The sequence below is a fragment of the Triplophysa dalaica genome, chromosome 24 (genome assembly GCF_015846415.1).
Source record: "Triplophysa dalaica isolate WHDGS20190420 chromosome 24, ASM1584641v1, whole genome shotgun sequence".
Taxonomy (NCBI): Eukaryota; Metazoa; Chordata; class Actinopteri; order Cypriniformes; family Nemacheilidae; genus Triplophysa; species Triplophysa dalaica.
The window spans coordinates 10,609,420-10,634,139 of record NC_079565.1 but is presented as its reverse complement, the minus strand read 5'-3'; the positions used below and the strand labels follow the sequence as shown (position 1 = coordinate 10,634,139).

The 24,720-nt window shown below is 38.8% G+C and overlaps 1 protein-coding gene across 4 annotated transcripts in view; it reads left to right on the top strand.

Annotated features, from left to right (window-relative positions):
• The window catches only part of scaper (S-phase cyclin A-associated protein in the ER), a 111,189-nt gene that overhangs the window by 61,356 nt on the left and 25,113 nt on the right, over window positions 1-24,720 (top strand). For all 4 annotated transcript variants that reach the window (XM_056739901.1, XM_056739903.1, XM_056739902.1 and 1 more), the window contains 3 exons: window positions 925-1,040; window positions 14,709-14,832; window positions 21,017-21,237. In XM_056739901.1, the coding sequence (XP_056595879.1) occupies window positions 925-1,040; window positions 14,709-14,832; window positions 21,017-21,237 (461 nt within the window). The remainder of the gene's footprint in view (window positions 1-924; window positions 1,041-14,708; window positions 14,833-21,016; window positions 21,238-24,720) is intronic.

The following is a 24,720-nucleotide window of genomic DNA, read 5'->3' as shown; positions in this document are numbered from 1 at the left end:
GGCAGCCCCCGCCATCCCCCGGACAAAAACATCTTGAAGTGCCTGACATTGAGTGCTGTCACATAGGGTACGAGAACCTGACCTCATTATACGGAGTAGGTGTGACGTTCTCTCTTCTTCTTTGCTTTGCTCTCCGATCTTGCAAATAAATGACTCGGGTGATGTCACTTTCAAATTCAGAGCTGTTGATTTACGCGTAATTCGCTGCAAACGCGGGGTCGAACCCATCGGCAACCTCTGGGGGACTTTCTTCCTCAAAGCGAGGGGAGGCGTTTAGCTCGAAAGCGTATGACTCACTTAAAGTTCTACTTTGAACTCGAAAGAATTTTATGATGCAAGTAAAAACGTCCCCTTTGTAAACAGTTTGATTTGAGAAGCACGTCAGTTAAATGACTGTTTTACGTCCCTTCTTGCTTCAAGACGCTCATTCGCGGAGTATGAGTTTCAGGCACAGTTTGGTTGACCCCCTGTTAAAAGTTTTACGGCTGGTATCTATGATAACCAACGACTCGGTTACTTTTAAACCTCCCCTCTCATATTTAACTAAATGATTTTGAAGTTTAGATGTGGACCAAACTGGATTTTCAGTTTGTGATGCGTCTCCGAATTTCGACTTCATTATGTGTGTTTTCCCTAAGCTCTTTTTTGTCAAAGCAGACCACCCCTGCTTTGTGTGCGGTTATGTGCGTTTGTTGTCCTGCGTTGGGTTTTGGTCGCTGTCGGGGGGCCGGGAGGGGTTGTGCACTTTTGAGATTTAGCAGGAATTCTTTGGGGATCACTTTGTTTCAAATTTCACTCCAGCTCCCCTCTAGAAAATAGGAGGTGGGCAACGCGAGGATGGCTTCTATGAGAAAACAATGTAATACTTGAGGATGTTCGCCTCTCCATGTTTGTGACTGTTTATCTTTCTCTCTCTTTTTTCAGAATAATGCAGATCAGGTAGCATTTCAGGTTGGAGGGGGGTTGTCTGCTCTGGAGCAGATCCTGCAGGTCATCACCACTGTCTCCAGTCCCACTTCGGTCCCCCGTATTCCTCTCAAGTGAGTACACGGTCAAACATTATATCATCATCATCATCGAGGGTTGGACGGAAACCTTGTATCTCCAGATTTCGTGATGTAGTCTGCAACGCGCGAAATAGTCGAATTTCCAAAATAACCGAAGTCAAATCGAAGTTCAGGTTTGTTTCGTATCCTATCTTGATGGCTGGTAACACGTCAGCTATTAAAGATATCTGCATTGACAGCTCAACGCGTCGGGACATGTGCCAACCGCGACGCCACGGCACCGACTAGTAATACATACTGAGCACTTTTTTCGTGTCTATCCAAACTCAAAAATCGTCTGTCATCTCCGAGCATGATTTGTGGCCTCCTTCCAATTCCACAAATTGACTCCGGCCGTGAAGTCATTCTTCGCAGAGCTCCGCATCACAATAAATTTATAATGAATAAAAATGCTCCTTGTTTAGAAAATAAAAAGCTTTAGATTTGAATCATCCATTTCGAACTCCTCCCTCGGCCGCTCGCCGCAATCCAGAAAGCACATTTGTCCAATATGTCACTTGGAAATGGAAGTCAGGTTTGAATAGTGGGTCTGGATCTAGTGGCACTGGCCAGTAGATAACCTTAAAGAGTGGCCCATTTTCACTAGAGAGAGCTACTAATGGACTTGAATGGCCTCTTTGCTTCCCTCATTAGCATTTGCTGTTTTCCAAATCTCCCTTAATGGAGAAATGCTACTTATATTTATAATGCTTTTACAGGCCATGTAGTGTTTATTGATTTTTCTCTTTCATACTCGCACTCGCCATCTCCTTGTTGTTCGGTCATTAATTCCAGAAAATTTCAAGCGGGGTTTGGTAGCGTAATGGATTTTTATGAACTCCAGTTTTTGAAGAGGTTGAAACGCTGTCGTGTTCGATTAACCGCCGCAAGCTTACATGGGTGTTCGTGACAGGTCGGGCCAAACGAGTCCACCTTCTGTTGTTTTGAAAAGATCCACTTGACGTGTTTAGGAGGAGGTGAGGATCTATGAGGCATTTCTGTCATTCTCCCGTGTTTTGTCCAATCACATGATGAAGTGGTGACTCTCGATAAAAGAGTAGCCTGTTGGTCGCTTCACTTTCGTGACACAGTTCTGGCCTGTTTTGACTTGTTGAGTATCTCTGTGTCAGGCGTGAAGCTGTGGTTATCCTCATGTACTGTTTATTTGAATGTTAAGGAATAGTTTATTCAAAAATTCTTTCATCTTTTATTGATCCTTACAGTGTTCAAAACCTGTGTCTTCTGTGAGTTACAAAAAAAAACATTCAATGGGGGTCAATGTTGTTTAGTTAACAACATTCCTCAAAATTCGTCTTTTGTGTTCTGCAGAAGACAGAACGATGTACAGGTTTAAAAAACCTGAGGGTGAATAAATGATGCACTATACCTTTAAGTGTTAAGAGTTTAAGTGTATTTCTGAAATGCCTCCTGCTATTACAATGCAAGCTTATACTTGTATTACTTTTGTGTTATTCACAAAATCTCTTTAGGTATAAACCCTTAGGGCTTGTCACCATTTTTACAATATTCAATATACACTCACCTAAAGGATTATTAGGAACACCATACTAATACTGTGTTTGACCCCCTTTCGCCTTCAGAACTGCCTTAATTCTACATGGCATTGATTCAACAAGGTGCTGAACGCATTCTTTAGAAATGTTGGCCCATATTGATAGGATAGCATCTTGCAGTTGATGGAGATTTGTGGGATGCACGAAGCACCCGTTCCACCACATCCCAAAGATGCTCTATTGGGTTGAGTTCTGGTGACTGTGGGGGCCATTTTAGTACACTGAACTCATCGTCATGTTCAAGAAACCAATTTGAAATGATTGGAGCTTTGTGACATTATCCTGCTGGAAGTAGCCATCAGAGGATGGGTACATGGTGGTCATAAAGGGATGGACATGGTCAGAAACAATGCTCAGGTAGGCCGTTGCATTTAAACGATGCCCAATTGGCACTAAGGGGCCTAAAGTGTGCCAAGAAAACATCCCCCACACCATTACACCACCACCATAATTGCATTAATAAGAAATTGAACAGGCGTTCCTAATAATTCTTTAGGTGAGTGTATATCTTGATATTTTTTGAGTATTGAGTCAATTTATTTTTTATTTTTGTGTGTAACTACCATACAGTTAAATGGCATACTTTACCATGTTTTTTACCAAATAAATTCAAAGAACATTTAATGATTTTATTTCTTTGCACTGAAATACTAATAAATAGCAATAAATGGCTATTTGATCAAATACTTTTGTCAAAGTCAAAGATGCTATTAAATTGTCTTTTTCTTTACACTTCCATCCTTTTAGTCAATAGAAGAAAGGACTGTTAAATTAATCCAATAGCTAATAAATCACAGACTTCGTGGGCACTTAATGGACAAATAAAAAAGTGCATTAAAATCACTGCAGTATTTGTATAGTTGCTCATTTTTATATCTCCAGCAAACACGTGAAGATTTTATAGACTCCCAATGTCTCATGCACGTGTTCAAAATTTAAAGTTATATTAAATAATGAAATTTTATTTATTATATGAAATCAACAAAACTTGAATTTTCACCGTACTAAATTCTCTGTCACACAGTCACTCCAATCACTCTTATCAATGACTCTGTGCCCTGAGGCTGTTGGTGCTGAAGCTGTGATAACCTTTAAGGGGTCAGAACAGTCTTGCATGTTTCCACCAGCCTTTCATAGACATAAGTTGTGTAACAGGTACTTGTAAATCAAGTCTAGCTGGGTGTTGACCAGACACCAGGGGCCAGATACATAAACAAATGCTTTTAGTTAGTTAGCAATTAGTTAGGATTAATAAGTCTTACATTTTAGATTTTAATAAGACCAAACAAAATTTTTATGTGACTGACTTTGAAGAAAAATTTGGATGACTAACATATAAGACTAGTCTAAGCAGTTTATGCAACCTGCCCCAGCTCTTTTCGTTTTCTGCCCCTTGCTCGTATCCCACAAGATGAGAGCGGTCTTAGTCCGAGTTCACTCAGCTATACTTTTCTTTGTCATTAACAATGTATTAAATTAAGTTATCTTTGATTCATATTTTTGCACAAAACTTTACATTAAAAGAGATTAAATGCATAACATAAAATTGTCCTGCATCTCAGTAATTTTGTATCAGAAAAGAATGCAAAAAAATCAATAAAGTCTGCAATCAAACATTAATATTATTTGAGATTTCAAGATGAACTCATACATTTCTCATCAGATTGATCCAAAACCAGATTATTTTAACTACATTCATTTATCTGCATTTACTGAACCGCTCTACACTACACTTTTTTTCAATTAGTGTTTCTATTTTTTTGTGACAAAACATCTGAGACTAAGTTGATATTCATAAGAAACACAACTAAGTACCCCTTCAAATCGCTTATGAAAGCGCAAACGCTCTTGTTGTCAGCAAGTTTTGAAAATTTGGTAAAAAAAGAACCGCAAAAGGCTCGCTAATGCCCTCAAATATCAAGCGTGCAATTTTGCAAATATTTTATTCAATTTCCCCTAAATAAAATGTGCAAGCTTAGACAGTTCGCAGGAAGACGATCCTTCTTCATAAATCCTTGTCAGCAGTGACGTTTTGCCGTGGCTCCGGGTGTCTGTCAAGGGCACGGCGGAAGCAAATACGTGCTAATCGTTCCCCCTCATCTGCGCGCTATAATGCTTGACTCAGACGCTAACCCTTACAGCAGCGCTAGTTTATCTATTTACTGTAATGCTACGTATCGATCGGCTCCTTTCAGATAAGCTGAGTGATTTACAAAAAAGAACAACTGTGGAGATGCCGCTGTAATATTACTCCCGCGGGACCAGGATTCCATCTTGTTAGCATTACATTAATGGGCTAATTCCACAGTGAGCTCTGTTAATGTCCCTGTGCAACCCTGCGGCTTCAAGCTGAGTGTTTTGGAGGGAATCGACGGATAAGAAGGAAATGGGGGTCGGATGACTAGAACAGGAAGGCCATTTTGTTTGCATGAGTAAACCAAGGATAGCGAGACGCCCGGGAAACGCACGCCGCAACCCGAACGTTAACCCGCTCGCTAGCCTTTAAAAATTATGCGATTTGGTTGTAAAAGGAGGGAATTAAATGGTCGAGTTGGTCAGTTCTTGTGTTATTGATTTATCTGTTTTGTTGTTGATACGATTTCTGTATTGTTTGTTGGGTTTTTTCTCACCCATGTTTCTTTAAACAAGGAGTACATTTTCCAAAAAGTATTTTGGAAGCCTAAAAATAGGACTCTTTGAAAAAGGGAAAGTTCAAACAAAAATAAAAAAGAATAATTTATTCACCATGATGTCATTTAAAACCTGTATATGATTCTTTCTTGTGTGGAACATGGTCACCAACATTCTTCAAATTATCTCCTGTGTTGTGTAGATGAAAGAATGTCAAACAGGTTTGAAATGACATGAGGGTCACTATAAATGATGAATCAAAATAAATGATGAAAGAATTTTCATTTTTGGGCGAACTATCCCTTTAAGAGGAAATATTTATGTTAAAAACGTATACAAGAAGACTTGATGGGGTAATTTGAGTCACAATTTTGGTGAACGATTGGGTACCACTTGACTTAATCATTTAAATATTTTGAAATGCAAGTCAAATGTGTGTTGTAGGTGTTATGACCTCTAAATTAAAATAAAATGATGCACAAAATATTATGCCTTTAAACCTAGAAGCCAATACAGTTAGTACAGCTCTCAGTTACAGTACATGTACTGCTTCAGTCAGTCACTCATTAGCTGAAAGATTTTATACCATCTGGCTTCCACAGTCACTGCTTACAGTAAGTAGATTGTGGCCAAAATGTTAACATTTAAAATGAATTGAATACACTTGAATTTCTATTATGTAAACACATGTAACACATACGCTGCCTGGAGCACCTTTTCCACCAGTCATATTTTCATCACTTTACATATGAACTTTAACAGCCATGAATCCTTCAAACCCGTGGATATTTAAATTATAGATATTTGCACACCATTTGCTTGCTCAGTTCACCCTAATACTGACAAAACCATTTTAATATTTCTCTGTGCTGGAGTAATCTGAAATTCAAAATTTTAACGTTTAGATGAGGTTTTGGCAAAAAGTGTATGTTTTCATTGGTGTGTGCTGAAGCAAGAAAAACCATCAGTATTAAACTTTGGCACATAAATCCCTCTTCCGTTTGTTCTACGGAAAATGAATGACAGCTCAAATTTTGCAGGTTATTGAGGTGAGGCGTGCTGTTCACCTTGGCAACTGCATGTGTAGTCACTCTTAAACGGACAGTTCAACAAAAAAACGAATATTGTTTCATTATTTACTCACCCGTATGTCTTTCTTCCGCAGAACACAAAAGAAGATATTTTGAAGAATGTTGGTAAGCAAACAACATTGATTCCATTGAATTCCATTGTAAGGATGCAAAACCACCAAGACTTTGCTCATAATATCTTCTTTTGGGTTTCACACAATAAAAAGTCATAGACAGGTTATCTGAATAAATGATGAAAGAATTTCTATTTTTAGACAACTGTATTTTTAATCTGGATGGGTTTCCAGAAAAAAAAAATCCCCTTGTCCCCCAATAGGGGTCACTACTGAGGATAAGTCAATGCTGTAAGGTGGGCATTGGATGAGCAGTCTGTTAACGCTCAAGCTCAGAACGGAGTGTAATCCAGTCACATTCACCCCAGTGCCTCACACACATTCACAAGTCCACAGGTCACTCCTAAATGAGTTTCACAAATGCCTTTTAGTAAAACTACTCCTCCTAAACAGACACAGGAAATCGCACTGAAACTTCTTGCAAGTGGTTAGCAAAGCCGATCGCCCTGACTCTCTTTAACTCCGGCTGTCTCACTTTCCTAAATGGAAGTGAACGCATTGACGCGCCACTGCCTGTCACCTCAACCTTCGTGTCACACAATGACTAAATGCGGCCAGTGAAAGCTTCTTGCGGGCTCTCTCCAAGTGGTTTCATTTCAGGATGCCATTATGTGGGCATGTCCGTCTGTGTGCGCACGCCGCGTGGTGCGTAACAGCGCACCCGGGACTTTTGACACAGCTTATGCCCAGCCGTTTGTGGAAAGGAGGGCGGAATGGATGTCTTGGAACCATTTAGGATATCTGGAAAGATCAACGGCAGAATCAAATTAAATGTCATTTGGATTGTGGTGAAAGGAGGGATTGTTTGACAGGTGCTTGGAGAGAGGATTTACTCATCACCTTTTCTCAATGGCTGTTTTTTACGTTCGCTAAGGATTTTGTTTTTGTCTCTTGCTTGACTGTGTACTTCCTGTGTATTTAGTCTTTTTCAGTAATCAAAATGACATTTAAAGTTCAATAAAAACTGCGGAAATCCTGTTTTAAAAAATTCATTGTTTGCCCCCAAATTCACCTTCATTTTGTTGAAAAACTGTATAAGGCTCTCTCTGCCATGGGACATGAAAGAAGATATTTTGAGAAATGTCTCTATGGTTTTTGTCCATATAATGGAAGTTAGTGGGGTTCAATGTTGTTTGGTTACCAACATTCATCAAAATAATTTCCTTTGTGTTCTGCAGACGAACAAAACTTTTTTCAAGGTCATTAGAATCAGTAATGTTGAAACAATATTCATTTCTTTGGTAAATGATTCCTTTAAGAAATTAGAAAATGTGCGCTTATATGTCTTCTTGCTCCCAAAAACATCTAGCTCACTTCCCCCTTTAAAACATAATATTTTCACGTTTAACATTTTGTCATAATACAAGCCTGAAATTCTCAACGAATATTGCGAGGAAATGTTAACTTTACACCAGACAGACAGTCTAGGGGTGATCTCCCCCTCATCTCGAATTCGTCTTAGCCATCTGCTTCCCTGTCTCTGAGTTAGCCTATGGATTTCAGAATGAGTTACATGGCCTTAATTCAGTTTCAGGGGTCAGACCAGTGACCCAACCCCCACCATCCATTCCAAAGGCCACCCATGCTGAGGAACAACCGCTGCAGGGGGTTAGCGAAGTTAGAAAATGGAAAGGTAGGGTTGACCGAACCTTGCGGTACACCTTAAGCATCTCTTTACTTTTTGTGTCCAGTGATTAATTAGAGAGCCGGATTTTGCGTGACAAGCTGAGGTTAAGCCAGTTGGTTAGGTGAGGAGATCACAGTGCTTATTATCTTTCTTCAGCTTTCTATCTTTTTCAATCTAGCTCGCTGCCCCAGCACTCTAGAGAGCATCGCCACCAGCTACTTTAGCAACATAATCCTATGTCTACAAGATAAAGCTTCATTCAGGGCAGATTAACAATATCCCTGTTGTAGACCCGGCTGTGGTCTGGCATGGCCTGAAGATGTAAAAACGCATCTTGTGAGGGAATCTCAGATCCGCTCAGGTAGAGGAATGCAGCTTTCATAGGGACGACCTGGCACATGTGGGTCAGTGTTACATACTCAGAGTAACTTGAGACACAGTACAATAGCACTTCACCAAATTGCTCCTCAAAATCTTTGACGCAGGCTGTCATCATGAAGGAGAGAGACAGGCAGAGGCCACGCACCGCCAGCCGGTGTTGGATGTCATGCTAATCATCGGCAATTAGAGGAGCTGGAAAAGCAGCCTGGTTTACGGTTTGCATTGGGCTGGGGTGTAAGGATATCATTTCGAGCTGGACGGTGACAGCTTCTAACCATATAACTGGCTTCGGGTTGATGGATTACTCCAGAAAAAGTCCTATTACTCAGACAGTAGCAGTGCAAGGTGTTGAATGCAGCCACTTTAGCAGGCAGATGAAGTGAGATGTTTGCATGCGAGCGTCCGAGCTCACGTAAAGAAAAACGGAATGAATCGACACCGTAGCTACTGTTTGATTTCACGCTCAATTAATCCCCAGAAACAACAGAATATCTTAGTAGTGATTATACTTCTTTAGAATGAAAGGGGAAGACTAGAGCACTTAATGTGATGGACATCTAACAAGGAACCGGAACAACAGCTACTTTTTTGATGTGTCCGTTAATCATCAAAAGCAATTTATTATCTTATGCATATTATGAAAAATGTAACTTGTGGTTTGATATTTCACGAAAAGCATCTAAATAGTCATACCACACCTTAATAAATACCATACCTGTGTATTCTTTTTTTTTCATTTTTTATTTTTTTCATATCGTAAAATTCTTAGTTATGCCCCGGACGCACTTTCCTCAATGCTCCATTGACTTCCATTCATACGCATTCGAATGCGACAGACCGAAAACGAATTTATTTCGCAATTCGCTGCATAACAATTAGCAAAGTTCAAGTTTGGTGAACTTTGACCTGGGAATTCACGTCACGTGAATGCGGGAGACCAATTGAAGATCAAAACGTTACAGAAATGTAAAGGAATGGTTTTTGCATCACTGTCTGAACAGATTTCGCGTTCTCAAAGTCGAGTCTGACATTAGCCGTCAACTAATTAAATAACCTTCATAATTATTAACGGCAAGTAGTATTAAGTAGTATTAATAATTTCATTTCTAACGTCATTTCAGAGATCGTTCGACCCAAAATCGTCATTTATTCACCACATATTGTTTAAATCCTATATTAGACTCTTCCTTATTTGAGAATTGTCTCAGTGGTTTTGTGTCCATACCGTGAAAAATAGTAACGTCAAAACCATCGTAGCATTTTGCTGTCATGCTTTATTTGACCTCAAATGCTCTTATTTGTTTCATACTGGGGTCTAGGACCAACCATCCGGGTCGATGTTGAAATTTGGCTAGCCGACAGCTGTTTTACAGTTTAATAAGATTACTACAAAGAAATTAGTCGTGTGCTGCATAATCTGCCGTTTAACCATGCGAGCCACCTGGGGGCTGCCCCACCCCCCACTCCTCGCATTCCTCCCCACGCATTATTAGACAGGCATCAGATAGCCTCGTACCTTCAGAACCCTGTGAACATGCACGAATATCAGGTTAACCGTCAATCTTTTATGAGCACGTGCAGGAGTTTGTATCTTGTTAGGGCAAAAGTAATCTGAATTTGGTCAAATGGAAATCTGTTTTAAAAAGCATTTCTATTTGTATGGCCTAAAGGTGTTTGACAATCTAATCTGATTGTTTGGTATGCTTGTACCTCCAGATTGTATTTTCATAAAAAAAGTGTTTATGTAGTGATTAGATAAGTTTATTTGCAGAAATCTGAGCTAGAAAACTGTTTTACAAACTTTTAGAGCCTTGCCTTTTAGTGCCAGTTTGTGTAATGTGTACGATGATGTGATAAATTGTTATAATCTTGCGCTTAAGCCCTCGATCCATTGTTTATAAATGAGACGCCAAAGTGGACTTTGACACTCCGGCCTGTCATTCAATCCTCGGCTGGGCATTTGACACTTGTCTTTAAAAACCAGCCCAGCAATATGGATACCTAAAATTCCATGACAAACACAAATGAGCTCTCTTTCTCCTAAAATACCTTTTCTCAGAATATGAATGTGTTTAAAGAATAGTTCACATCCCAGAGCAGGGGTCTCCAACATTTTTGTTAGGGTGGGCTACCTGAAGGGATGAAATCATCAAGAGGGCTACTTTTTCAATATACAGTAATGAGAAAATGTTTTTATACTTTAAACATGTCTTGCACAATTTTTTTGTCCACTTAACTTTTAGGGATTAAGTTATTAATAATTGTTTTATTTTTTTTTGCTTCACCCACTGGTCGAATTATAAAGAAAATTCAGGGGGGATGGTGTGGCGGTCAAATATTTGATGATTTACAGACGATTTGCTTTATAAAATGTATATTATAATAATTCTAATATAACTATAAGTGGGATGGTAATGGGGACGGTTGTTTTACAGAGGGGATGATTTTTGTCATTTTCTTCAACAAGGGGGATACCATCCCCCCTCAAATCGAGCCCTGCTTACACCAGTTATACCACCATAACCAGTCACAGAATAGCATATTAGAATATTAAACATGCGTTAGTGTATGTAAACGTTTAGATACTTTTCCTGATTTCATCTTGTGTGATATGTCTATGCACAGCACACACAAGTCACAAGGTCTGAGTTCTCTTTTACCTTTGACGTGATTTTGTCCTTAAAATTTTAGGTCGGCAAAGCTTTAAAATACTTGTAAATGATGAACTTTCATGAAGATACAGCATTAGCCCGGTTGGTGTAGTCCCGTTCATGCGCAGCTTTTATTGCTGCTTGGGGGGCAGCTCACGGAGTTCTTGTGGGATGCCAAGTGTCCGTGGGCACCATTTCGGAGATCCCCGGCCTAGAGTGAATAGTGTCCTTCCAAACCCATTGGCTGCAGGTTTTTGAAACCAAAATGAGGAACTTGGAGAAATCGTTCTTGTTCTATAAAAATAGTTTATCGTGTCCAGGGGCTATCAAGCTCCTACAATGACCAAAAGCCCAATAAATGTACGTTTTATCCACAATTAAAGTATGTTTGTAGATATTAAACTTATTTACGGAGTATGTTTACCAAGCTTCAACTCTCCTTTCTTATCTCATCAGAACGAATTGTTAAAAAAGTGTGGATTAAAGCGTGTGCTAATGAAAAAGTGTTTATGTAGGTTTACAGTGAACGAAGCGAGTCAATAATGACCAAACAGTTTGTTTTACTACTTTATACAAACGTTTCCGTGACTATAAAAATAACGAATTTAACAGCGGTTGAAGTTCTCATTTGGAGACAGTCGAAAGCATTTTACATTTTTGAACATTCGACGGAGAAAAGTTACACAATTGAAGCTTTTTTTATTTGGCTCTGGTGGAAAATCAGTGTGGCTTATGCGGTGCTGGTCCGCTGCCCAGAGTGCACAGGTTGGAGGGGATCTCACGTTTCCCTTCCTTCATTGAACAGAGTCTGGTATATCACTCCACTCACCCATGACCATCCATCCTTCCTTCCCTACATCTCTCCCTCCTCCTCTCTCTCACAGCTCTGTTACACTTCCTAGTATCTCTCTGTCAACGCAAAAGAAGCATTTCACTTTGACGCTTGGGTCGATCGATGTTTCATCGGACCAACATATTCTTAAACATGGCGTATTGAGTCTTCTTTTGACGGCCTCATTGTTTATCGTTCACTGCCGAGGTGAAAATGTGTGAATGAATAGCGGTGCAAGCAGTTACACCCCATTTTTCTAACAGGTCGCGATTGCAAAACTACGAGGCGTGAGGGGAATACTTGGGTCCGTTCCCAACAGAGCAGGCACAATGTTTTCCCTGCGGTGTCATGCTTGCATGTCTGACGCTTTTACACCGCTATGTCAATACTCGCACCGTTATCTCCCCGATCAGCCCGGCAGCGGGTAAAATATACAGCGGCTTTTTTGTCAGTCGGATGGAAGTTATTGACAGGCCCGAGGCTCTTGCGCTATTTTTATTATGAGTGCCAATACGGTTTGGCTGAAAATTCCGAACAGATGGCGAAGGTTGCGGTGGATATCAAAATGTTTACGGCAAGAAGTAAACACGGCCTACTTAAAAAAAAAAAAGACAAGTCAGATTTGTCCGTCCGACAGATAGGGCCCCGCCACTCCGCTTTGGGATAAAATATACAGTTGTCAGAAAATATTAACTAATGTGGGGGTGGGGCGGGGCAGGGGGGTTTGTAGTTGGAGTGGAGTGACTGGTCAGTTATCAGCTACATTAATCTCCTCTCAGACTGGTGTGGAACAGACAAAATACAGAGACCTGACTGACTTGCCGTGGCCCATTGGCCCAAAGGCGCTGACGGCTAGACGCTTATCTTAGCCGAGAGAAAACGAGTTGGGGAAAGACATGGTGGAAACAAAGAGGGGGGCAGGCAGATGTTCGGTGCATGAGTACAATCTCGTGTAACATCCCTGACAAAATAAACTACTGGAAGCACTTTCATGATACACAGTCAGTTTTCTGCATTTTGAAAGTATTGTTAATTCGGCAGTTTAATAATCCGATTGTAGTTTTTACTTATCCGTGAAGGGATAGCTCAACATTTACTTATCCTCATGTCAGTCCAGACCTGTGTGACTTTCTTCTGCATAGCACAGCAGATATTTTGAAGAATGTTGACAGGAAAACAACATTGACACCCATTGACTTCCATTGTATGAACACAAAACCATTTGTGACATTTCTCAAAATATTTTCTTTTGTGTTCCTCGGAGGAAAGAGTCAAAATATCGACCCACATGAGGATGAATAAATGACGATCAGAATTTGTTTTTTTGCTTGAATTCCTTTAAGTTCATTTATGTGTAATAAAACCTTTTTTCTCATTTATTAAGGATGCAAAATGTTGTCTAAAACCGGCATATAAATAAAATCATGATTCACCAAAAACTTTTACTAATTCTAAATGTACAAAAACAAAAGAACGACTTAAACAACGCATTTGCAATAATCATGTTTGCAATAATCATGTTAAAAGTTTGCAGCTCTTCTGAACATTATGAATGCACGTGTTGTGAATAAGGCGTAAAGTTTGCATGAGACGCATTTAAATGTGCATATACTGCAAATCAAATTTGGGACACATTGTTTTATTATTATTTATCAATTTTATTCATTGTTTTCTTAATTTAATCATTGGCCTAAATATAAATGTTATTGAATTTTAGCATTGATGATAAAACGAGTGCGCTCACTTCTGTCAGAATATAACAGCGTCAATAAATGTATATATTTCCGTGGAAAAATTCCACATTTTCATTTCAATGTATTGTGGCCATTCCAGTCCAGTGTCTGTTGAATTTCAACTAAATTGAACATCACTAGAGACATAAAGTCATCCAACAGTAATGTAAAAGACTGACAGCATGAAGATTATCACATAAAAATATGTTTTGAGCTTTTCCTCAATACATGTACAAATATGACTGTTGCATTGCTTAGAAGTGAATATGAACTTGTTTTCTTTGCAGTATTTGAGGTCTGAAAAAATACAGAGCATTTTTTTCTGTTCTTTTGACCTGTTTCTTACGTTTTCATTTTCTGCAAATTAACACAAAAAGAAACAATATTTTTATTAGAAATCAGAGAAATATTCTTAGTAGTTTACAAGTAAAAAACCGTGATCATTTTACCTAAACCTCCAATAATTTTGAAATTGTCTATTCGTTTTTTTCAGAGGACGTATATATATTCGCACAGTAGCTTTAAAAGATTTGTTAACTTTTCCACTCGCTCCTGATGGAGAACACACTGCAGTACAGAGCCCTGCTGTTTGGTTTAGTGAGATAATCCTAAACCTTGATAAACATGATATAATCATAGTACCATGACTACAACATCCAAGTAATAGTATGTCCTTTAGCAATTGAGCTCTCTTTACCGCATATTTTAGTATTTCATATAGTGCTCCATAAGGCGCTATTCCTAAAAGAAACTCCCTTGAGAGAAATATTCCAAGTGTTGTCATGCTTCTTGGATTGCGTGTGATGTTCACACTCTGAGCTTTAAGTGTCAATTTCCTCAGATAACCTTACCGTATTACAGCACACAACCCAACTCATCTGACTGGCCTTCTTTTGAGTCGCCAGTGGGGGTAACCCTGAAATGTTTATATGGGGCCTACATGGCATCCTGATCATTGAAATGGAAAACTCAAAACAGGAGAAGTCGGATTTTGAAAACTAATCCCTCTCTCTCTCTCTCTCTCTTTAGGTCCCTCTGCGCTGCTGTGAACACATATTATCTGACTTGTGCACACTGCCTCAACAACTGTTCCTATGTTCTCTACAGCAACAAAATTACCTTTCTCATGGACCTGCTGCTCCATCAGTTAACGGTGGGTTCTGCCGGCTTGCTTTGCTAACATTTCTTCTTTTTAGGCCATTCTGAAAACACAAAAGAAGATATTTTGAAGAATGTCGATAACTAAACAATATTGACCCCCGTTGACTTTCATTGTATAGAAAAAAAACATTTCTCAAAACACCTTGTTTCGTGTCCCACAGAAGAAAGAGTCATATACAGGTTTTAAATGACATGAGTGTGAACAAATGATCAACTTTATTTTTGGATGAACTATGACTTTAAATTTTGGTCCGTTCCTTATCTGCTCTATGGCTCACAGATCGGAAGTTGTTTGGACTGGTTATGTGCCCTTTATGCGGTTTTGAAGCATTGAAAGCCCAGTACAATTCTTCCAAATTTCTCCTTTTTTCATCCACAAAAGAAATCCATACAGGTTTGGAAAGACGTATGAGGGCGAGTAAATAATGACAGAATTTTCATTTTTGGGTGAACTAATCCTTTGAGGATGAGACTTCCACTTGAGGTTATAAAGGCCTGAAGTGGTGTTTTGTCGTGTTTAAAGGGTCAGTTCTGTCTTATCCGGCTTGCCAGAGCATATGTGGCTCATCTACCAGTTTAAAGCGAGCGCCAAAATGGATTTTAATACATACAACATTGCTCTTGTTTATATGACTCACTGAATCGTCTTAACTTCTGGGAAAGCTCCTCTGCTGAATCACATTTCGCTTGATGCGTCTGTGCCTCATTTTTCACCGCGCTTTGGTGTCTTTCCTTCTTTCTCTCCCACCGTCCCACCCTTTGCTTTTTGGCATGGGGGGTTTCGAAGCCATGCTCACGCTATGTTCCCGGTTTTCTAAACTGCCAATTGGACAGTAAAAGTAAGACCAGTGTTTGCCAATAGGATTGTGTGTACATTGGTTTGTCTGAGCTGAAAGAAAAGAACACTCCAAACATAAGAAGATGAACAATACTGCGCTGTTTCAGAACCGAGTAAGGGTGTCTGCTTACAGAGGCATTCATAGTAAGTGTTGCCTCATTGCAAAGGTTGTTTCTAAAGGTATTTCATTTGGTTTCCATTTTTGTGGCTTCATCTACACTAATCCAGATACATTTTAAAATGTTTGTTTACTTCAATTCAATTCAGTTTTCTTTATATAGCGCCTTTTACAATGTTGCATTGTTTTAAAGCAGCTTTGCAGGACGAAAAACTAAACAATAGGAAAAACACTGTGAAAGGTCAAATAAAATAGACTACAGTACATTTTATAGAAAGAGTAAGAAAATTCTAGTAAGCAATGTTAATGGAGTTTACAGAATCTTAAAATAATCTAATATCAGCAGTCTCCTGGTGAGCTAGCCAGCTGGGCCGAAGAACAGTGGTGAGGAACCCAAACTCCAATGATACATAAATGGAGAAAAAACCCTCGGGAGTAGCCAGACTCAACCGTACCATTTATAAACTTGTGCATGGACTGCTATTTCTATGATGTCTGGACTCTATAACAGGGGGTTAAACAGATGGCTCATTATATTGGTAATAAATACATTCGCTGAGAGTTTATATTTGACATTTTGACTGACAATGGTCCAGACATCAGAAAAATAGCAGTCCATGCACTATTTTAAAAATGGTACAAATCAGACGCAACAGTCAACAAATGGACAAGAGATGGCTCAGATCGCAAAATAGTTATTATATTTTTATTTTAATTGGTATTAAAACCAGCAAATACTGACACCCGACCTATCAGTGTGGTGAAGACTTTGCTTAAAACGTGATTGTTCATCTTAAGGTTGCAATTGCTCACTAGCGCGTTTTCCAAATTTTGTCCACACTAAAAATGCTAACATCCCTGTACTCCACATAAGTAAAACACCATTTTCATGTACTTATTATTGGTCACATGACTAAAATGTGTTGACGTTTTTGAAAACTTCCCTTTCAGTCAAGAGTACAACATGAAAACAGCAAGTTTTTGTTGACAAAAATTGCATCACAGTGTGGTCGGAAGGCAAGAACCAAGAGAATAAGTATGCAGCTTTGTGTTTTGGCTTTGAAGTTGTCTATACGCTTGTGTGCATATAAACATTGACAAAATTCACTTTTACACATGCAAATTTAAGTTTTACAACAGACCTAAAAGGTTACTTAGATTTTACTCGGATGCAGTCTAGAATCAAAACATCCCACCTCTAATACCACAAGCCCCTGTCTAGCAAATAGCAAGTTATGGTTCATGGTTTCTTCACTTAAGTCCTTTGGCTGTTTAAATAAAGTACTATGATATATCTTCCCCAAATGTCCCAGTTAAACAAGCAATAAAAAGAGCACTCGTCATTGCTACCTATCTTGAGTGTGTCTAGATGTAGATATTAGTCAGCTCGCTATTTTGAGAAGGAACACATCGGGTGTGTTGTACGAGGTTTAGATATGTGTGTGTGTGTGTGTGTGTGTGTTTGTATGTGAGAACTATTGCTTTGGCAAATCATTAAGCTCGTTGAATGCACGTAACAGTCTAAAGAAGTCAAATTTCCTTTGGGGTACGACGGGTTTATTTCACAACACAAGCCGCCAGTCACTCAGCCCACTGATTCGTTGACGTGATGGATATAAACGGACAGATTAGTCACCTAAGTGAAGTAAAAAAGTCAGTAAAGAGCAATATTGCAGTTGATTGTGTAGACTGGACCTGTGTAGCAGTTTACCTGTGTGTGTGTGTTGTGCGTGTGTACGTGTTTGTGTGTGCGTAGTGTGGCCAGCTCTGGCGTCCACCCTTCGCTTCTCTGTAATTAGATTTGTGGAGAATGTTGCTGGCTCTGCCTGCTTTCTGAGCATACTAACTTACTCCCCAGTAAAATCGGTCATTTCATCGTGGGCTTTACCTGAGTCTATATTTATTTCCTGCCTTCAACTAATAGCACTTGACTAGTCTTCAAATTTATTTAACTTTATATATGAAGCTGGAGTTTGGTTTAATGCAAACATAGCATAACTGCCATATTCTGGAAAATGATGATATTACAGGTTTTTTTAGTTAGTGGTCTAAGCATACTGTATGCGATAACATTAATGCCAGAAACGTAATGTTTACTAGAAAGATACTAGGGCTGTCAATGTTAACACGTTATCGTATGCGATACATTTATTTCAGATTACGTTTAAAAAATAAAAGCAATAACGCAATTAACACAGCATCCGTTTATTTAGTCATCATTTGTCTTGCGTTACATTATATAATCGCGCTCTTATTCATTTAAAGGCTTTTAAATAGGGATGCACAGATACCATTTTTTAAAGACAGAGTACGAATACCGATATTTTTTTCTGAAACTCGCCGATACCTATAACCGATGCCTTTATAATGACCAATTATGTTAATAAACCATTAAATTTTTTTCTTTTGTTTTTAGTTCTACTGAAATTAAGGCAATTGTTTTATGATAAGTGGCACAATTTTACTGGCACATTTACTTCTGTTTGCTAAAGTAAACAATATACTCTGTGGTCGATATTATAAAAAATTCAAGGGGGGTGGTGTGGTAAAATGTGAGTGTATTATAACTTGTTCAAGTCAACCTGACTTTTATTTTGACGGATCGCCGGAATGGTGTTTGTTTATGTGTTCGTGTCCTCGTGCAGTGAAACGCTGGCTCTGAAAGCTTCACAAGCACAATGCGTTCAGGTTCAGTACACGCAACCGCACCACTCTTTAGCACAGTCACGCAAAACAAGCAGAATACATATTTAAACAGTATCTGAATATTTTGTTAGCGGTTATCGGTTCAGCACAAATTTCTTGTTAGATTTTTTTTTTTTGCCAGATTCCATGCCATTTCTTGTTGTACAGCAAATTCTGTTTTTATGCCTTGATTCCCTCCGAGTTTTCCGCATTGTGGAAATCATAGGGCTCTATGTATATCATGTGAGATATCGGTCATTGGTATCGGTGTGTCATTACGAGTACATGAGCTTGGTATCGGGCCGATACCAGATACTGATATCGGTATCGGTGCATCCCTACTTTTAAACCACGTATGATCAATTTAAAACTGTTGATTTGATGCGCTCAGTATAGATAGAGAGCTTCTAGCTGTGGGACGCGGCAAAACGCAACGCGACATCGGTCACTAAAGGCTGCGTCCGTGAATATCTGTCAGACAGCGGATCAGTAATAAGTTCTCTTTCGTCCTTGAATGAACAAAACCGCACAAGATTATGCCAGAAAGCCTGTTTTGTGTAGCATTTTCATAAGCGCAGACTTGAACGGGTTAAAAAAAATAAAAATAAAGGCCGTCAGATCTGCGGTAAGAGACCGCCGTTAAAGGGGCCGCATTCTTAAACCTACTGCTGTGACTCATGTCATTAATGTTAATCAAAGAACAAATTAAAAGAGGTAATCAATGTGTTTTGTAGCTTTAATGAGAATTATTTTGTATTTAATTGACTATTTAGCATTGAAAACTGTAAAGTTTTTGAGAACTTCATTCAATTTCTGTATAATTTGTACCTGTTTGACATGATAGCTCTCAATTATACTGTTGAATGGCTATAATTATTGTTAAAATATATATATTTTTTATAGAGACATCAGTTACAGTGCTATGATCAGAATGTTGGCTTTCATTCATAAAATGATGGTGTTAAAGAAATCAGTTGTTTCTACATTCGTTTGGAGATTAAATGTGAAAATATTAGACTTTAAAAGTATATTTAAAAACATTAATGTTGCGATTAAACACAATCGATTGACAGCACTAAAACATACACAACAGTGCTTTGCCAGTGTTTTGCACACTTGTCGCTCTGTTGGATGCTAACATGCTTATAATGCCTACTTGTGTTACATGAGCCGTACAACAGACCATACCTGTTATTCAGTTAGCTATGAACACGTCAGTCGTTTTGCTAATCTTTAAAGCTACTTCAGTAGTTTACATTTAATATAGATAAAAAAATGAATTTAGGTAGCGATTACACATCAACAGTTTAGCTAATTTACACAGCAAGATGTACTAGTTGACATGAATATTATGAAAATTATAATATAAAATTTTGGATGTGTTCCAGATTGCACAGGTAAGACTGGTAGAGATCTGATCTGGAAAACATCTGCTGTGTTAAAACATCCGATAAACGTCAAAGAAGGGGCAGTTCTAAATCATAAACATCTTACAGATATCTTCTTTGAATAAAATACGTCTTGCAGATGTAAAGGCAGACATCAAATAGACGTCTCCGAGATGTACCTGTGCTAAGCGGGGTGAAACCCATCTTGCCTAGCGCTAGCATTTCCGTTCACATACGATGTGATCAGGCCTTAAGAATTTGTCGTACATAAACTTATTAAACAAACATAATGCAAACCTAATTTTTCACCCCCTCCCACATTTTCTTAATCATTTTTATCCAAAAGCGCTCGCCAACAAGGGAAAACTTCCTAGTCTTCTCGTATGCCCGCCATTGGCACCCAACCAGTAACAATGTCACTTCATGTTGTTACTACCAATTTATACCCCAGGGCCGATGAATAATAGAACAGCGCCATTGTTGTTGTTTATGCGCTGGAGGATCAGGATTCCAAGCAAGGTTTAATGGCGTGTGCGTGGAAACAAAAGAGGAAAGGATCCTTTTTATTTGTTCTCTCAGCTTTAGCTGGACGTGTTTTAAAATGCAAGCTGAGGTTTAAATGACCCTGTCTATTGTGCGGCAGTGCCGGGGCGGATATTGAGACCTATTGTTGCCTGAACTAAAATGTCCGTCAGTGCCAAGATTGGTGTAGGATGCAATCCATGCCTCTTTTCGGAAGGTATTTTTAGAGCTATCCAAATGAATTTCAACCGATGTTTGCTTAGTCCATCGAACATCATTTAGTGGTGTAATTGATAGAATTTGTGTAAACCGCATCAATGGATGGATTTACAGCAGTACAAACTGTTTGCTGTAACAACACTCTCAAAGCTCTGTGCAGGTGAAGATGCCGCCAGTTGTTTGAACACGAATCCAGTTTTAGACTTTCTCATGTTTGACACATTTGCGGACATGTTGGGAGTCGTTGGCGATTAAGACATTCATCTGTAGCTGTTGATGAAGCCTTAAAGCTCCAACATGTCTAGACATCGTTCCCTTCAGTCTCCAGTGACTGCACAACAGTGGGCTTTCATGATGTTTCCATTGGCGGTTGAATGACTAACACATCCATGTTTGTTTCTCGTAGCTCTTCGTGCCAGATGAGGATAAGAGCATCTTCGGCCGCAGCGTGAATAAGCAGATCTTTGACGGTTTGCTGACAGCTCTTCTGCAGACGGTCGCTACAGTCCTGGGACAGCTTCAGCTGCCGAAATCGGATGGAGAGTCATCACGTGTCTGCAGTCCGGACATCAAAAGCAAAACCGCCTCCAATGAGAACTTCAATACTCGTGTTCACGATCTCATCAGGTCTGTCTTCTGTCCAATCTATCTTGTTCAAAGCCCTAAAAATTTGTATGCATCATTTGTGAGTGACAGAGTGTAGAAATTATTTATTTACTGACACATTGCTCTCAATATGCTCTCACTTACAGTTCAGGTTCAGGGGACTGAGTTTGGCTCTCGATCTGATTCCATCTTCCCTTCCCTGTACGCTCACAAATTCCCCATTTTTATTGCTCATAAATGTACTGTAATGAACAAACTCAAGCTTACCTGTGTCACGTAGGCCTGCACATTGTGCATTTCACTTTGTATGCACTTGAGCAAGGTACCTCATCTGGATTAGCTTGATCAGTGTAATATAATAATTAGTGCTACAAAATACAAATAACACTGTATCTAGCACATTATTTATACAGTACGTGGTTATAGTACGTTGTAAATAAAGCAACATATTGTCGATTAAATAAGCTACATTTTTGAACAAAATCTGGTAAGCATAACACTAGTGCTGGAAAGGAGATAAGGAGAGAGAAAGAGAGACAGCTTTGGCTATCTGGCTAATAGTAAGAAAGCGATCATTTTTTTTACATTTTTATATAAACAGTATTTAACAAGGTTAATAAATTGAAACAAATATGAATATTTATTTAATAATAAATATTTAAATAAATATTAACAATGTTATTTTGTATTTCATTTTTTAAAGTCTGCATGAAATAAAAAATGATCATTCTGTCGGCGCCAAGTGGTCCAGTGGACAGTAGCTACCAATTCCCTCTCTCTCATCATTTCCTGTCTCACTCTCCATTGGCCTATCTATATAAGATGCAAAAGGTCAAAAAAAAGATCATTCTAATTGTTTGAACGCACAACAGTGGTGAAGTATTTATTATAAATTATTTATCCGTGCACATGATTATTTTCTTTACAAATATTTGCACTTTAACCTCATCCCCCTCTCGAAACGACCTTTCTTCACTTCTGGTCACGAGGAGTGGCGCGAGGGTGGGGCTGCAATGACTGACAGGTTTGCAAATTGGCGTTCAAATCTTTCACCTTTTAATGATCCAATCAGTTGTCGGTTGGTGAAATCAAGTCCCCGCCCTACATTTTTTTCTCATTTCAGAAATCGTTTCACTCAGTTGTACATCACAATATGGAGAAAAGGACCATCTTTGCCAATTTGATTTAATTATAAATACCTCAATTTTATTTTATTTTCCGTTTTTATTTAATTTGTTTATATATAAGAAACAAATAACTAATTATATATAATATTTGATGTTTTAATTTCAAATATATTAATTATATAGTTAATAATGTATTAACTAATGTTATAAAAGCTTGTTACGTTTTTATTGTAACACTATAAACTGTAATAGTTCTGTATATAGTTATTATTAAAATGCAAACAGAGTTTAATAATAAAGTGTCACAGAGATATGAATAGTCTACATATTAGATTTCCCAACTGGAATTTCTTTCTCTTTACCAAACACTTCTTTCCCATTTCTATAGCTCTTTCACACACAGGCAGAAAAACATTAGATCTGCCACCAATTTTAGAAAATGAAGTGTTTCGTCAGCCGTAAGGAAAGCGAATCTTGCGAAGGCTGTTTTCTGCAACCTGACATGCACGAGAATTACACAAGTCCTGGAAAGATTTCCCTAACACAGGGAATGACCCTGGGAGTAGATCCAGTTAGCCTGGACAGACAACAAACCACCGATCTGACATCACACGTTCTTAGGTCCAAGCCGCTTGACACTCCTTCACACATTATCCATGCAAATGTAAGGTTTTCGGCCAAAATTTCCCTCTGGACGTGGACGACTTCAAATTGAACTTGAAGTGAGAGTAGGGCAGTGCGGAGGAGAGAGCCAGCGCTGGGCTTTGTCCTGCTCTCTGAGGAAAGGCAGACAGCCCAGCCTGCAAAGAATCCCAGGCTTCCCACAATCCCTCGGTCTTCCCTCCCGTGATTTGTTTGACACGAGCAGTCCTCGAGCCCAGCGCGGTGACCGTGGAGTGACCCCACAGACAGGGCTGGAACGGGCTGGATCACAAAAAATAAAACTGAAAAAGGAAGCAGAAATATGAGAATAGACGGATCACGGACGGTAGGGAAAAACTAAGCTAATGCAGATAATAAAATACAACTAACCATAAAATCATGCCGTTTTAGATAGCAAAATTATTTAGAAAGGGCGGAGAATCGCTTGCCAAAAATCGTTTGTCAGTTGGAAGAACCAGCCAAAGTAGACAAACGAGGCCAGATGCAAACATCTATCTCTATCATCTATCAAACATCTATGAGCACAGAGGCTCAACGTCTTTAAGTATATGGCCCAGCATTCACCGGGAAGTCTTCGGAAAGATCGACTGATGAGTGTTCTGTGGCAGTGTCGGAGGATGGTGGGAGGTAGAAAGACGGTGATACCTGAGCTAGGAAGACAGGAGAAGGGGAATTTCCTTCTTTCTAGACCTGTGCTGGCACATGGAGACACAGCCGTCCGCTAATACTGTAATTAGGCCTGATTTGTAGTCAGGAGGGTGGGGACCGACACGCTCATGAGACCTTTCATTTGTCCAGACAAATTAGAGATATGGATGTAATACGCTGAAGTACAGGCTTCTGATGAGAGCTCAGGTTTCAAGCCAAGAGCGGCTTAGATTGCAGGAGCCTTTGTGACAAACCTTATGCTGCCTTGCAAGATATTTCAGTTTGAGGAATTTTAAGATAGTGTTGCATGAATCCTAGAATGCATTGAAACAACCTCAGTGCAAGTGTAAAGCGAATGAAGCGATAGATGGCAGTTACAAATAGATACTTTAATTGAATGCTGAAGTGGTAAAGACTAATGAGAGATGTTTCGGTGCACTGTAAAAAAAAAATGTTTAAATGCGAAAAAAAAACGTCAAATTACAGGAAAAGACTGCAAATTTACAAGGAAACATCTTTTTTTACGTAAAAACCTAGTATTTTACATTTTTTACTGGCGCTCCAACAGCAATTTTATGTGATCCTGGATCACAAAACCAGTCTTATAGCACGGGAACGTCATAAGAAAAATACATTGAATGGGTTAAATTGATCGATTTTTCTTTTATGCCAAAAATCATTAGGACATTAAGTGAAGATCTTGTTCCATGAAGATATTTTGTAAATGGCCTATCTTCAATATATAAAAAGTTTCTTTTTGTGAGTGGATGCCCTGCCACAGTGCCCCTAAATAAACAACTTCAAAGGCAATTTTCTCAATATTTTGATTTTGTTGCACTCTGTTGTATCTGAGCCAGATATTGTCCTATTCTAACAACTCATACATCAATTTATTCAGCTTTCAGACTATTTAAAAATCTCGACTTCGAAAAATTGACCCATAAACTGGTTTTGCTGTCCGGGTCACGTTTTTTGTTTGTTTTATCATTCTTGTTTTAGATTTGTTTGGGTTTTATATGTAAATGAATATTCATTATATTTTATTCATATTTAATATCAAAATATG